At 38.8% G+C, this 17,318-nt stretch overlaps 1 protein-coding gene across 2 annotated transcripts in view; it reads left to right on the top strand.

Moving 5' to 3' along the window:
- fam171a2a (family with sequence similarity 171 member A2a) overlaps positions 1–16,301 on the top strand; it is a 41,468-nt gene extending 25,167 nt beyond the window's left edge. The window contains exons 4-8 of one of the 2 annotated variants that reach the window (XM_084420410.1): positions 6,855–7,013; positions 7,173–7,352; positions 12,016–12,129; positions 12,369–12,495; positions 13,991–16,301. In XM_084420410.1, the coding sequence (XP_084276536.1) occupies positions 6,855–7,013; positions 7,173–7,352; positions 12,016–12,129; positions 12,369–12,495; positions 13,991–15,524 (2,114 nt within the window). In that variant the 3' untranslated portion in view covers positions 15,525–16,301. The remainder of the gene's footprint in view (positions 1–6,854; positions 7,014–7,172; positions 7,353–12,015; positions 12,130–12,368; positions 12,496–13,990) is intronic. The other variant, XM_084420411.1, reaches the window with a different exon arrangement.
- Positions 16,302–17,318: the final 1,017 nt, after the last annotated feature.

The raw sequence follows: 17,318 nt of genomic DNA, 5'->3' as shown, positions 1-17,318 counted from the left end.
AGACATTTTAGTAAGAGTGTAAAGTCCTTGAGTAATCATTCATTACTGTACCAAAGTATTATTTTTGTACCTGACTTGAGTAAACGTTCACACCAAGAGCTTACTATAAAAGATTACTATGATAACTATAATAGCTTCCATACCAGTGCACAACAACCTGTTGTTATTATTATAAGTGTGCGCTGCCATTATCGTTGTAGTTGTGGTGTGGACTCTTAATAATACTCCTTAATATTGAAACTCTTTTGAATTTTATTTAAGCAGCCATTGAAATGTACAATAAATGCAATTGGCCCCAACTTTGTCCTTGGGAAAAGGTGTCACCATCAGGCATCATATCTCAGTTGTTGTCCTACAGCCGAAGATGAATAAATTTGACTGGAATTTCAACAGTTAACAATCAGTCTATAAACAACCATATTTATATATAACTATATATATATATAACTATATAACTATATACTGTATATATATATATATATATATATATATATATATATATATATATATATATATATAACTATATATATTTAAATGTAAAAACAACTGTAAAAGTGTTATTTTAGTATTATTTATGTACTATTACAGTACATCTAGCCTCAGATAATAACATGGTGCTCACTGAGGGAAGTAGAGGGAGATCAGGACTCACATTGGCGTGTGTTTTTTCTCATGCCTCAAAATCCATTACCATGGCAACTTTGGCAGTGCCAGTAGAATGTGCTTTTGGAAAGAGGAGGGGTTATTAAAGTGTTGCATATCCGTCTCTGTTATGTGGGAGGAATGTGTCATGTAAAACCTGATCTGAAATCGGCTAGTCCATCAATTAGGTTCTGCTGCTGTCTGACCACTGAATTTCTCTTATAAAGAGCTTGTTAATGCCCCCTGAATCTAGAGAATGAATTCATGCAAAATATAATGCATTTATTGTTTTGCTCAAACACTCACCTCTAGTTTGTTTGTTTGCAGAGTCGGGTTATGTTTTCTGTGAGCATTTTTTAGGAAAAGTGAGTCAATCGAATGTACGGACTGAAACAGCACAAACTCTGAGCCGTAGCGTGGGTGGATTTTTGTGTTCACAGCGTGCCAGTCTGAAAAGAAGTCACTCAATTGATTTGGACTTGGGGGTTTGTTTAGAAACATGCTAATATAAATGGTGAATCTGAATGTTTGGAAAGCCACTGCTGTATATCATTGTTGTGTTTGTATATCTGGATATCTTTAGGTGCATTTCACAACAGGAATGAATTACATTTACAATATGCAACCCCATTTTATTCTATTTAGTCCTTTCCTGATTACAGAATCGCCTGATAGCAATTTTGATACAATTGTGATTTTATGCAATAACCGCAAACATTTAGCACTTAAAAATCTTATCACATATTGTTAGTCATAATTAACCATTAACAAAATATTTGTAATTTCATGATAGCCTAATATTTAGTTAAATCTACCTTACTAGTATGTATGTATGTATAAATCAGTCATTGTACATCCTTTTTTTAGTTAGTATCTCGTTTTCTCTGGCCAGTAGGGGCATTATGTCTTTCTCTCCCAAAAGAGCACAAGCACATCTGTAACTGATAACATGTGCAATGAAGAGAGGGATGAGAAATGACTCCCTTGACTAGAGAGTGGGGCAGGGTTAAAGAGGAGGGAAGTGTGTTTCTCTGAGAATAAACTGGTGAGAATCAAGCAGCAGTGTGAGTTGAATACAAATCTCCTGAGACCTGCTTGCATGAATAGCTTCCAGGCACAGAGCCTATTGAGATACAGATAGCTATTGAGTCATTCGACTGCTACATTGTGCGGGTGGTATGACCAAAATCAATCATGGTATGAGTATTTTTAATACCATTTAATGTTGATCACATCACAGTAAATATATACACATCACAAAATATATTTGCTGATAGTTCAAATAAAATATAATAAGATATATTTTAACAACTATGTGAAAATGTCTTAATTTTTAGAAAATTAACTAAATTAAATGTATATAATGTTATATTAATGTTATTACACGACCAGAATGCACACTGTTCGTTCATTAGCCAGAGGAGAACTGCTCGGCATTGGCTATCCTAAACCCGATCCTTTATTTTACATCAGATGTCACGGAGGTGTCATGCAGTAGGTCACAGTGTGTACCTTCAAGTGGGTTTGCCAACCGCCATTAAAAGGAAAATGCACATGCACATTCAAGCTTCATCTTTTCCTTTTAATGGTGTGAAAACCAATAAAGTCTATTCTAGCACGTCATACGGTGTTTAACATATTTGATGGATACTTTTGTAACAAATTACTCAAATCATTTATGTACTGTTTATTTGTATATGCCGTCAGACTATTTGAGACGTACTTGCCATAAAGCGTCACTATAAGCTTTATGCTTTCTAACCTTAAATCCACTTTTTTTCTTCTTTTTGTTGCAATTATTCTGCTTATTGTTCTGGTTAATCTTTATATTTCAGCATATTTGATTACAGTATATTAAAGTCAGAACAAATTAATAGGCTGGAAAAATTACCAGAATAAAATATAAAATACACTCTAGCAATGAAGAATAACAGCCACATAAAATATTATAGACACAAAACCAGTAGTGAATTACAAGGCGAAATGAGGGGCAAACGTTTATTTCAATGTTTAAAGGGTTAGTTCACCCAAAAATGAAAATTATGTCATTAATGACTCACCCTCATGTCGTTCCAAGCCCGTAAGACCACCGTTCATCTTCGGAACACAGTTTAAGATATTTTAGATTTAGTCCGAGAGCTTTCTGTCCCTCCATTGAAAATGTATGTACGGTATACTGACCATGTCCAGAAAGGTAATAAAGACATCATCAAAGTAGTCCATGTGACATCAGTGGGTTAGTTAGAATTTTTTGAAGCATCGAAAATACATTTTGGTCCAAAAATAACAAAAACTACGACTTTATTCAGCATTGTATTCTCTTCCGGGTCTGTTGTCAATCCACGTTCACGACTCCGCAGTGACGCTGCTGACGTAAGACGCTGCTGACATGCACACTTACGCACCATTTAAAAAAATATAGCAATACAAACAATGTAGAATAGCTTGAATACAGCGTGCGTCTCCCTCAGACTGTAAACGAAGCTCGGGCGCACCAGATAACACGTCAGCAATGTCTTACGTCAGCAGCGTCACTGCTGAGTCGTGAACGCGGATTGACAACAGACCCGGAAGAGAATACAATGCTGAATAAAGTCGTAGTTTTTGTTATTTTTGGACCAAAATGTATTTTCGATGCTTCAAAAAATTCTAACTAACCCACTGATGTCACATGGACTACTTTGATGATGTCTTTATTACCTTTCTGGACATGGACAGTATACCGTACATACATTTTCAATGGAGGGACAGAAAGCTCTCAGACTAAATCTAAAATATCTTAAACTGTGTTCCGAAGATGAATGGAGGTCTTACGGGCTTGGAACGACATGAGGGTGAGTCATTAATGACATAATTTTCATTTTTGGGTGAACTAACCCTTTAACAATGCTGTCCTATCCCCATTCAGCAGAAGAGGATTTCAGCCAGTCTCATTATTAATATTATTATTAAAATAAAATAATATAGGCCTATAAATATAATTACTTTAGTAATTGTTATATTAGAGTTACTCTGTAGTGATAGATACCCCCTTTTTACATTTGAGCCCCTGAGAAACTCTGCATATCCCTGTAGACATTTGATTGATTTTAATAACTGTAATGTACTTCTGTGCACCCAGCACTAGGTAAATACAAGTATCAGACCGGGACTCTGTATCGGCAGATACTCAATATTCAATTACTCAGATCGGATCGGTGGGCACAAAAAGCTTGATCGGGACATCCCTCGATGTTATGAGTTTAAATTATTATAATTTCAATTATGTGATGATATGCTCATCAGTTTATTTTTCTAGCTATGAGCTGTGATTCTGTGAAAGCTATGATTAATGGTTTACTTTCCTGAGGTAAAATGTAATATTGTGTAACAATCATCTCTGATACTCATGACAAAAGTCCAGCTGATGGGTTATGAACCATTTAATCTTCTTAAAGACAAAAGTTACATTTATTAATTTAGCAGATGCTTTTATCCAAACTTACATTAATTTATAGTAAGCAGATGGTACACATTCATTGACCTGGCCACTCCCACATTTGAAGGTCTCTACTCTATATCAGAGTGGGTAACAGACACTCAGTGTTAACTCTGATTGTTTTCCTCAGATAGCTTGACCCCAAGGTCAGCAATACTAATCTATAGCATTCAAACAGCCTTCTGTACAAAAGGCCAACTGATGCTACTAACATCTATAGCTTTGTCATGGAAATTATGATAAATTGGTTAGTGTAGTGTAGGGAAGTAGCCTGGGTGCCAGCCCGAACCCCGCCCACAACATTTTTTGGTCGGGAAGTTCGGTCTGGACTCGATCCATTGAGGAGTAATTATGCTCGGCTCCTAGAAGGCCGAGCCAATCAAATTGCCAGGGCGGGCTTTAATCGATGATGGACAGATGGTCTGCGGTTACGTCACCAAAGAGCACTTGATTTGAATTAGTTTACAACAAAGACGACTGCAGCTGGAGAATTGAGATTTCACGAGTTCACATTTACAAATAAGTCAGATAGAATAAATGCGTAGGCTATATGAGATGTCATGAGTTCACACAAATAAGTAAGATAGAATAAATGCGTATATGACGTGCTGTCCGAGAGGGCTGTGGGCTCGGTAGCCTTACTCCCCCCGTGTTCCTGGTTGTGAGAGAACAAGACAAGAGTGAGGATTCGGGGTGGTGGAGGGACCGAGGGATGCTGAAAAACTGTCAAGGAGTGTTAGGTAAGTTGACAGAGTGAATATGCTTCCGCGGTAACGTTAGACATGGTATTGTTTGATGACAAGTTGATATTGGATTGAGTACGTGCTCCTCCCGAACTTTGTTTATGAAACATCATGTGTAGATTCCGCCATCGCGTCTGTTATAGAAGATATCGACAGCGCATTTATTTTAAAAGAGGAACAGAGAGCCGCGCCCGCGACATTTTGTTGGTTGAAAATATGAATGAAGGACATGCGTCATTTACTCCGTTGCTCTGATTGGTTGTAGGTCTATCCAATTGAGTGCAGAGGTTTTTTTTTTCCTAGTTCGGTTGAGACACGCCCCATAATCAAATCTCTATGGAGCGGTATCAGACTCACATTCTGACTAGAATATGAGTATGACGAAGTCAGGCTAGTAGGGAAGTGCACTTTAGTGATTTATCATGAGTGGTATGTCTATTTGGTGAGCTCACTCCCTGAGGGGTATTAATTTTTCTCAATCTAGCCCTCTGTCCGACTTAAAAATTATGAGTGTCAGTGAACACTCCTCTCTGAACCAGAAAGATTTTGGCCTGTTGGCAGAACTTCGAAATAGGCCCAATTGCCCAACTAAAAGAGAATAAAGGAAACCTAGAAACTGTGAAAATCTGTGACACAACAAGACATTTTAAAGGGAATATATTTTTTATATAGTTATGTTCATTCTGTTCATGAAGCCAACTGACATTTGTGAGGTTTACCACTACTAACCATCTCTCTGACAGTAGACGGCCCCATCAGAGGTGGCCAACCACATGATGCTGCACATGAAGGGGATTCTCAAAGCAATTCATAATGCCCAAGCTCCTTAGGAGGCTTGCCAATTGGCAATGCATCAGTCCCAAATAGGCCGTTCCGTTCTTCTACTGCATAATCATAGTTTTCAGTGTCAGGTTTACCGGGGATCAACCCATCTGCAGCCCAATCCTTGAGCAATCCTAGAGGAAATGGAAGCTTTGTTGGCCAGACACTGTTGCAGCCTTCCTTATCATCATGTAAGATGCAAATCGCTACTAGTGCCACGATTATGCAGTTAGGCTTAGAGTCTGAAAGCTAAAGTTAGACTGTGAGTAGGCTCATATTAGCCTTGCCATTTATAGCCTAATTGAATCTCACACTTGTCTTAAATGCTGGTATACATGTTTGTTTATGTTGCCCAAAGATAGATGGTCAGATAATTGGTATAGGGTTTAATTTTAGAGATTCCTTTGGACTGTATTAGTTTCTCCTCTCATCAAGAGATGGATATGGTAAGTAAATGAATAACTGTGACCAAAAACAGTTACCAACAAAAAGGGAATATCCAGGCCTGCCAGCTTTCAACGGTCCCCAAGCACTGCCACTGCAGCCACGCTATCCTGAATGCCTGGGCCGATCAGTGATCAGCTAACCCAGCACTAATCAGAGCAGACAGCCTACAGTGAGAGATACACGCTTGTATTTTTAGGCCTTTCTATTTGCCTCTCGCAGACTAAGCAAGCCAAGTGGAGGAGGGGAAGGGATTACTGCAGTGTGGATTCTGAACTCTGGATTCTTGTAAAATGTTTCAGGAAACTTTGAAGAACTCTATAGTTCTGGGAAACATTTTCTTTATATTCTTGCGGTATTTTAGCAATTACTTAATTATCCTGCTCCACAATTTCTCCTTCTGACTGGCAAGAGAGAGGACTGGCCATAGCAGAGAGAGGTTGAATCACTTGCTCATTATAACAGCAACACTGGTTAAAGGAAGTGGTTACTGAATCCTATAAAACTGCATTCACGAGTGAATGCAGGAAACAACAAATCCCAAAAGCAGCTCATTATTAGGGTTGGGAACCAATAACGTGAGAAATAACGTGAAATAATGTGAGAAATAGTTGTGACTCAGTTCTTTATCATTAACAGAATCTATAAATTCTTTACGATTAATCCATTCTTACTCACTATACCTATACATTTAAAAAGAAAAAGTCTTTATCTCTGTTGTCTAGGATCCCGGAGACAGCCATGGGTACAAATTCAGAGGAGAGCCATCAGACCACCACTAAACACCTCCCAAATCACACTCTCTGCAATGCTCACCTCTTCCCGCAGTCAATATGAGCTTGGGGGCTTCCCCTACCCCCTCGCCTTGGAGAACAACTCAACAGGTGAGTTTATCCAAACACCTCTTCAAAGAGATATGTTTCTGTGGAGTTACCCATCTATCTGGCCATTACTATTACCCCCCACCCACACCCCACACGCACGCACAGCACATTGTGGCTTCATGGAGTGTTATACATTTTCTGCTATTACTTCTGATTCAGGAACCAACAGTAGCTGGGTGGAGCTAACTGCACTAGCTGCAATGTGTGCTCAGCTCACTGGGCCCAACGGCACTGAGGTCCAGGTGTCAGAAGCCATTCACATCTCTATCCCTCTTCCTTCTGACTCTCCTCTCAAAACTGCCACCAGTGTCCCAGTCTGGAGGTTCGAGGACAGAACAGGTAAACAGCATTTAACAAAATATGGGTAGATTTGGACACTGGTATATGGACAATTTTATCCAAGTTATATTAATCAAACTAGCAACTTTGTTACCAATGTAATTAGGAGGGTGATCACGGACGCCCACTTTAGGGGGCACCATGTTCTCTTGATGCACCCCTTTTTGCTGATCCAGATTCTATAGTGGTCTAGTTTATCTCTAATCATAATTAAACACATTTACCAGCTAAACAATGTCTTCAGGATTACTAGAAACTTCCAGACAAGTGTGTTGGGGCAGCTTGGTGCGAAACTCTGTATGACATTGACTTTTCTGAGGCAGGATTAGAAACCCATGTCATAGTACATGCAAAATTAAGCCTCCAGGAAGACCACAAGGGATTAAGGCAGCATTTGGAAAAGGGGGTCGTAAATTGTTAAGAAGTGTACAAGAAGCAGAGAAAAGGTAAGAAAATATGGCAAAGGGGAGATGGAGAAAGACTGTTTAACTTTCCAAATTTAGTTGAGTTATTTAAGCAGGTTCAGATAAAGTGAGAGCAGGTGAAGTGAATGTGCAGTACAAATTAAAGAAAGCTGTTCAGTCTTCTCACAACGGAGAGATAATAGCCTGCCAATTCATAAAGCAGAAATCATCTCCAGACATTGACCCTGTCATGACACAGCTCCCAAAACAGGATGTGATTTAGTACCTGGCAAGATCTGCAGAATTCCCTAGATCCTTCACTGGTGCCCGCTTAATAAAGAGAACAGCTCTGGTGGAAAAATCAATACAACTAAAAGAGGGTATTGGCCCACTGTCTGGCTGTACATTTAGGTCTTAATTTCCCTTAGATTGCTTTTGATATAGTTTCACATGTCATTCCAGGTTATTATTTTTTTCAGTTCTTCTCCCTAATGTCTGGACTGCTTATTGGGATCTCTCCTAAAGTGTGGTAAAATATTCATTTAGCCTCTCTTAGCTCCACAGAGAAATCTCAAATGATTTTAAACTAAGCAGCTTAGTCTATGGCAACCTAATCCCAGCTCCCCCTTTTACCCACCCATTTCAGTATGCAGTGCCTCAACGTCTTGGTCCCTTTGCCATGTGTGATTGTATGTTTGTCATTCTCAGCTTGTTTTCCTGAACTGGTCTTGGTGGGTAATATAAGTACAATAATTAAAGATGTCCCACAATGCATTTAAGAGATTCAATAAGAGGTCCCCATTCAATTCACAATGCAATAAGAGAGTCAGTTGGCCTGGAAAAGCCTCCTTTGACCCTTGACAGATAAGTCTGTTGAAAGGATGTTCTGTTGTCTGAGTATTACCCCTACAGTACTGGACTTTTTTGTTAATATTGGATGGATATTCAGATTTAGCATTATTTAACAATGCACAAATAATGTAATTATTTTTATGCTCACCAAGACTGCATTTATGTATTAAAAAATACAGTAAAAACAGTAATATTGTGTAATATTATTAGAATTTAAATGAACTGTTTTCTATTTGAATATATTTTAAAATATAATATAAAAATATATGTATACATAAGATAAAATATGACTTGAGTAATGATGCTGAAAATTCAGGTTTACCATCACAGGAATAAATTACATTTTTAAATATATTTACACAGAAAACAGTAATATTGTGTTATATTATTTGAATTTAAATTAAACTGTTTTCTATTTGAACATCTATCTATCTATAAATTACAGGAATGTCTTTCTGTCTGTCTGTGTCTGTTATTCGCATATCTCTCGAACCATTAGTCCGATGGATTTCAAACTTGACAGGTGTCTTTCTACGGGCACGAGTAAGCGCAGTGCCAAGTTTGACGTTGTTTGGATTAGAAATGCAAAAGACATCGTTAAATATATCTGTAAAAGAAGCACACATTGGCTTTTGCCGCTCTAGCCGCTGGCCACTCCCCCTCTCACACTGAGTGAGCACAGCGCAGGACCAGAGACAGAGAGGGTCGAAGAAAGCAGCGGAGATTAAGTAGCGTTTTCTCCGAGTTCACTGTGTAGCCTGTTCCCTGAATCGTCATGCTTATTCATTTGTGGCTGTTAACTGAATCTGTAAGTCAGCTACACTGTTTACTTTGGAATATAATATTTTATTCTGGTGCACTTAACGTTATCGCTACCTACTGTGTAATAGTAGCCTATGCTATTCACCAACTAAACATATCCTATTCAATGCGTTCACAGTCTCTTTTTTACGGCCATCATTTGTAGTAGCCTATTCACAACTGTTTGCTCAGTTATTACTGTGTCATGCGCGCTGAAGTTAGCCTGTAACTATTTTGCTATGTTAAATAGTTGCCCTGCCTATTCAACAGGATAGCTCATGTAGGCTATGCAGGCTTAAACGAGGTTAACTCTCCTCTTACCGATTGTGACGGCAAATCCCCATATCCTTACTGTACACCATACCACTTCATTAACTGTATACTACTGTCTACACTGCACTATATGTCATGTACTGTTTATACTGCACTACTTGTCTACTGCTGCACTTTACTGCATTTTTGCACTTCTGGTTAGACGCTAACTGCCTTTCATTGTCTCTATAATTATAATCTGCACAATGACAACAAAGTTGAAACTAATGTTAAACTAATCTAATCTAATCTAAACTCCTGCTACCTGTACACAGATACCCAAATACATGTCATCTAATATGACCATTATAAATTGTTTTGCAACCATGTAGTTCAATTTTCCATATTTATTGTATGTCATTATGTCAGTATCAGTATTTGCTTTCTACCATGCACAAATAAAAATGTCACTGAACTTTTGCTCTGTAATTGTAACAATGAGCACTCAAACAAACCAAACCAACAATTACTAAAAACACACACAAAAACTGATTTTGCGGGCACTGCACTAGTATTTTCAAATGTAATTTATTCCTTTGAAGACTGGAGTAATGCTGAAAATTAAGCTTTACCAACAGTGTCACATGATCCTTCAGAAATCATTCTAATATACTGGTTAAATTATTATTGGCGATAATTCATTAATAATACTAATTCAGTTATTTTAAATTGTAATAATATTTCACAATATTACTTTACAGTAATTCATTTTTTTTAAATGCAGCCTTGGTGAGCATGAGACATTTTTCAAAAACATTATAAAATCATACTGACCTCAAAGTTTTGAATGGTAGTGTATGAATCATGTATTCATAATTTGGTAATCACTTATTTATTTATTATATATCATATATTGTGATTCCTTCGAACATGAAAAAATTCAACTATAATTAAGTCTTGTCTAGATATTTTTCTAGACAATTTTTCTTCATGAGTGATAAGGTGGACAAGCACTCCATTTAGAGCCAAGGAAAGAAAGATTTTAGAGCAAATAGTAGCTTAGTACATGGAGCTGCTCAAACGGTGCCAACTGTTACAAGGATGCGGAAAAGTCTATCTTGTCTAAATCTAGATGGAGAATGCTGAACAGCTTTAGAGAAAGAAAACCCTGAATATTTAGTGTGTGGGGGTGGTCAGAGAACTGCGTTCCAGAGAAGAGTCAGTTCTGCAGAACATGATCCTGTATTATTGAGTGTGGGCAGATACAATCTTTCTGTAAGTGTGTCTTTGACCATGTGATGGACACGTGTGGCTGTAAACTACAAAAGTCCGTTTTGTCTAAGACTTTGCTCTGTAGACTGTAGAAACGTGGATGTTGGGAATATAAATGAGAAGGCGATTCCATTCTCAAAGCACAACCCAAAGCCCTAAGTCACCAAGTCTCATACTAACACAGCACAAATTGACATGATGTCACAGACTGCTGAGTCCCAGCCCTCTGCTTTATCTAAAAAGGGTGGGGCCTGAATGCCCCAATGTGTTCAGATTGTGAAAACATTCATTGTGTTGCTGAAATTTGCCATGTGACTACTAAGGTCCTGTTTGTTTTGGAGACAGATCACAGAGGAAGTAGGCCATACAGAGACAGGGAATACTTATGCACATGGTACTTCAGGAGCTTACTATACAGGGAAAGCCCCTGCTGAGATGAACATATAGCACCTTCTAGTGTGCATAATTACACATTGCATGCAGCTGCCTGGGTCTGTTTTTGTGCATGAGTCAGGGTTTGGTACTTCGGATTCTGCTGTAGAGCTGAAAGTGCACAAAGCTGTGAAATCTGAAATGATAAATAAGTCATATTTAATAGACAATAAAAAGCATCAATGTCTAATAATTCAATTTTGTTGTTGTTTTTTACTACTATATAGTAACAGGTCCAATTTGTATGCTTCAGTCTAGCACAGGGAGAGCATTTCGTCTTTAGTGGAGGGAGACATTTGAAATCGTATTTGTCAGGGTTCACCCTGTCAGAACATATTAGCTCTCTGTGCTCATTTGTCTGGCCTTAGGGCTTGTTGCAAAATGTGTGCCCCTCGCTGCCCTGCTTTGGTGCACCATATTCCATTATCAGATGTGATTTTGAATATTGAATGGTAACCTAGGCTGATCCTAAAATTACTTTTTAATTAAGAAAAGCTATTGGATGTGTAATTTGGCACAGTTTGGGCCTAATCTGTCCCTGGCACACTGCCCATTCACATTAAATTGAGCTTTTTCTGTATGCTGAAGCAAGATTTCATTGCATTTATCCATGTCTGCTCATTTTGTAATAAAGTCCTGGTTTGCTGCAGGTCTATGGATCAGAAGCGGTGCTGGATACATTAAAAAAGAGGGCACTCAGATGACATGGAGTTTTGTGGCTCCAAATTTAGGATACTGGCTTGCAGCATTTCCTTCAACCTCAGGTGAGGACAGCAGCAGTTACATGGCATGTTATGTTGTATGACAAATAAGAGACATTTTGAGGATATACTTAATATGTTTAAGGTTTGGATTTTTCTGGATCAGTAAATCACACAATGACTTTACAATTTTTTGTTTAATATCCATTTACATCTTTTTATAACATTAATTTCTAAACATGGTTGGTTTAATTTTTTAATGCTTAAGAGATGGGAAAATAAAAAAACTTTTTGTGTTGAAGGAACAGGACTGAACACCTCTGGTCTGAGAGACATCACTACCTACCACACCATTTTTCTGCTAGCGATTCTGGGTGCCATGGCCCTGCTAGTGCTTGTTCTGCTGTGTTTACTACTGTACTACTGCAGGTATTTTCGCTCTGTGTGCATTTTTGTTGTGTGCCCGAAAAAGTGATTAAAAGCTCATCCTTGTAGGCTTGGCCATAGCAAGTTTTGAATCAACTAAGGCTGCCCCTAATAGTAGACTAAATGTTAGTCGACTAGAAGAGGCTTAGTCGACCAAAATTTTATTAGTCGGTTAGTCAAAGAAAAAAAACTAGTGACGAAGTCTGTGAGAGGGACAGATTGTTAACGACGGTTCTTTGTGATAATTACAGTATGTCCGGCAGGAAATCCAAACGTTAAATATGCATGACATGGAGGCACCGGCGCGATCTTTTGCATTTTTTCTGAAAACTGTAAAGGGTCTACTTTTATTTGTGTAAACTCACAATAACAAGCTAAAAAAAAAAAAAACTTGCTTTTATAAAATAAAGAAAACAAACAGGATGCGTTTTCTGCTGTCTCAGCCTCTGTGAACTGAAGCGCTTAACAAAAATGAACTCAGCGTATAGGCTACTTGCCTGACAGACATGAGAAATATATCATTAGACAGCTTGAAATGTCTACTGTTAAATGAACCAATTCAAAATGAAAAGAACTACTTTCTGCTTATGTAATCCATATGAAAGATACATTTGTCTCTATAGGCGCATCCACTATACTGTGGAAATGGCAAATCAGCATCATGAACTTCATCTTTGCAGCCAACACCAACTAAAAAAAATTTTGTTTATTAACAAATAAATAAAATGTCTCCTTGCTATTTTTTCTGACACATTCATTGCTTTGCAGCAAGCTTTGATGTGTGCGCTTGAGCGTGGAATAGGCTATATTACGCCTATATATTAAACGCTCTTTATGGTTTAGTATTCTCCTCAGTATATATTTCATTAAAAATAAGCATGCGATTAGTCAATTAATGGCTTAAATGAACGACTACTTGTCGTCTAGAAAAATCTTTAGTCGGGGGCAGCCCTAGAATATGTCATGGCAAGATCAGTTCCATGAGCAAATTGAGCAAGACACTAAACTTCATTTGTATTTGTCTTTTGGCAAAACTGTCCCCATTTTTCATGAGCTGAACTCAAAGAACTAAGACTTTTTCTATGTACACAAAAGGCCTATTTCTCTCAAATATTGTTTACAAATCTGTCTAAATCTGTGTTAGTGAGCACTTCTCCTTTGCCGAGATAATTCATCCACCTCACAGGTGTGGCATATCAAGATGCTAAATTAGACAGCATGATTATTGCACAGGTGTGCCTTAGGCTGGCCACAATAAAAGGCCACTCTAAAATGTGCAGTTTTACTGTATTGGATCTTGGATCTTATAGTCTTAGATCTTTGAGTACAGCTCATGAAAAATGGGGGCAAAAACAAAAGTGTTGCGCTTTATCATTTTGTTCAGTGTGTGTGTGTGTATATTATATATAAATATAAATATATATATATATATATATATATATGTATACACTGTACTTGGTGTGATAATAGCTAACAGATATTGTTATTATTTTTCCAGGAGGCGATGTCTGAAACCTCGGCACCATAGTCGGAAAATGCACCCCTCATCCACTCTGGAGAGCTCAAAGAGAGACCAGGGCACATCCACTTCCCACCTCAATCTCATCAGTGGTGGACACGTGGAGACAGCCTCCTCGGCCGGTGACCATGACGGCATCAGATCTGAACTTTCCTCCAACCGTGATCTCCACAGCTCTCGAGAGGACTTCTTCAAACATGGCCCCACCCAGAGGCAGCGCAACTCCAGGATGAATGCTGACACAAAGCGAGGAGAGAGCTTCCCATTGAAGGCCACTCACTCTTCAAACTCAGGAACTCGAAATCCGCTTCTACAGGACGACTATAGCAAAGGTTACAGCTCTGCTGAGGACTCCGATGAGCGCAGATACCATCAACATAATGCTAAAGACAACCAGGGTTATTCGTCAGACCCACCGTCTCCACCTCCACTTTTGCCACCGTTTGCTGGTCACTATCAGGATCACAGTCAGGACAGCAAACCTCCAGAGTATTATGCATCGGCAGGGGATCCCCTCACTCGGCCCAGTTCTGTCAACACCCAGCCTGGCCAGCTGATCTTCTGTCACTCCATGGAGCAGATGAAAGAGAGCATGTACCACAGCATGGTGCCCACACTGGTCATCCCTGCACATTACATGCATCTGTCCTCTGACCTGTCAGCTGTGGAGCAGGCCATGGAAAGGCAGCAACAGCTGCAGCATGATATGGAGGGCATCCAGGTTAGCATGACACTGCCACGGCAACAGGGTCAACACCAAAAGCAACAGCAGCAGCAGCCCAGGCAAGAAAAGGAAGAGGAAGAGTCTAGCCAGCAAGCAGAGGGACCTTCAGAGGAGAACTGGGGATCTGAACAATCCACTGCCCCCGTCCGTATTCCTGTCCTTTTCAATGACTCCACTATTGCACAAATGAATGGAGAGTTGCAAGCAATGACAGAGAAGAAGCTGCTGGAGTTTGGGGTAAAGCCGCACCCCCGTGCATGGTTTGTTTCCCTTGATGGCCGTTCAAACTCTCTTGTTAGACACTCCTACATTGAGCTGAGCAATGAAGCATTGCGTGCACCCGTGGGCCCCAGCAATCTAGCCCAGGACCACCGTACTAAAAGAATCCCCATGAGTTCAGGGAAATCTACTCACCGAAAAACAAAAGAGGAGAGCAAGGTGAAGGAGGGAGGTGAAAGAAAAGCTCATGGAAAGATTTATTCCAAACTTCCCGTTATCGAAACGCCAGACTCGAGCAGTGAGGGCCATTCAGCCGTGTACTCCCCTGAGGAGAACTCCACAGCACCACTGCTTGATGAGACCTCGGAGTCCAGAGGTGGGACGTTTCCTCGTAAGGGCCGCAGTCGTGACAACAGCACCCGCAGTAGTGCCAGCGAGGTCCACAGAGACTCTGTCACGAGTCCTGATGATGACAACGAAGCGGACGACAAAGATGACGACGGCGAGAATAAGAAGAGCCCCTGGCAAAAGCGTGAAGAGAGGCCCCTCATAGTGTTCAATGTCAAGTAACTCACATGCTGTCCAGGACTGATTATGGCACCGTCTTGGCTATACCCTTCTTTTGCATAGATGCTCAGTAGTGATGAGGTGTAAAGATGCAGAGCTGGAGAAAAAAGTTGGATGAAAAGCACAATAAGAGACATGGCACTTACCTGAGTGAGGTATCTGTTCCAGCCATCAAGACTAGGTACCAAGAATTAGCACTGAATGTCACTTGTAATGAAGCGTCTGAAGTCCTCACACTCTCTTAGATGTCCTTTAGATGGTTTAGACATCTGATGTTGTTCTAGCAGCAGTTATGAGGCCAGAGGGAGTCGTAACTTTGAATCTGCACTTAAGATGTTGTCTCGCTTTCCTTAAGTGATGCCCATTTTTTTGTAAGAATTACCATGAGCCATTTTAAAACTGACTTTGGGAAGCAATCCATAAGCCTTAAAAAGCTTTTTCCTTTTCAAAAGATATATGAATGGAAATGAATATAAATTTGATATTGATGAAAATATGGGCTGTTGTAAGAGTTGAGAGATTTTATCAGTTTAGATTTCTTTTATTGTAGTGGTTTACTTAAACATTTAATTTGTTTTGTGACTATGTAGACCTGAACCATTAAGATGTGTGGAAATCGTACATTTCACAAACGGGTGAAATGGTTGCTAAATAAATTTGTGTTTACTCCTATGTGACTTATTGAATCCTAGTGGTTGACAGATAATGACACTGTATTTTGTACTGTTGGTAAAAGTTCCCCTTTTGTACTTATCTAAAACCAGTGTTGCCATTTAAAAATATATATATATGTTTAAGGAGACTGTTTTGGCTAGGAAAAGCTACTTTTAGATATGAATAAAAGGTTCTGCTTATATACAGAACACATTTTGTACTCTGAATAAGCCTTCCTGTTGGATCGGTGCAGCAATAGGAATTGTGTTTTGAGGGACTTACCTTGGACACCTGTGAAAATGTTTTCAGACTAATATTTGCTGCATTGCATCAGAATTTTTGCCATAAATCAGAACCACTGCAACTGTTAACTGTGGAAGTAAAAAATTGAACCTTTTTTATGGAGTTTTTGTGTGTGACTGAAGATAGAGATTGTGCTTTTATATGGATGTGCATGGATGAATGTACGCCAAAAAATTGTCAATTTTTTTTTTTAACAAGTATTGCTTAAGCGCTCTTATTAAACTCTGTGAACCACTTATTTGTAAATAACACCTTAGTAAATGTACACCCTCACTTTTGTTTTATGCATTTTATTTTTGTCTGATTATTACCAATCACCTTCGGGCTCTGGTTCCTGGCCAAATTGTTCATATCACACTTGTACCTGTTATTTTCGTTAAGTAGTTGACATTTTATTGTAATACTGACTTTAAGACTTGCCCTCATAACCTGTGAAGCATTAGCCAATTACCATTGAATACATTATACACTCAACGAGAACCTACCATGCATGTACCGACAGAAGTCTCTCACCATTCCTCTTCAAACGAACTGCTGAATTTTCACAAGTGCCCTCAACTTCCTGGAAAGTGTATAGATTGTTTTAGAGATGTTCCTACATCATTACTGAAGTTATGTTAAAGAATTTATTACATTATATTATATAATAAATTATATATTAATGGTTACAAAATACATTTTGAAAAACATTTTGCATTATAATCTCATCATTTGGATCTGTACATCACCTGTAAAGTTGAGATTTTCACATAAAAGCATTTGGCAGCTAAATTTGGAGCAGTTTGCGGTGCACCCCTATCCTTGTTTTTGGTTTTACTTAACATAAACTAAATAAATATT

This window comes from Rutilus rutilus, assembly GCF_951802725.1.
Source record: "Rutilus rutilus genome assembly, chromosome: 1".
In the NCBI taxonomy this organism is placed as follows: Eukaryota; Metazoa; Chordata; class Actinopteri; order Cypriniformes; family Leuciscidae; genus Rutilus; species Rutilus rutilus.
The sequence above is the reverse complement of the archived record's forward strand: the minus strand, read 5'-3'. Positions and strand labels throughout refer to the sequence as shown.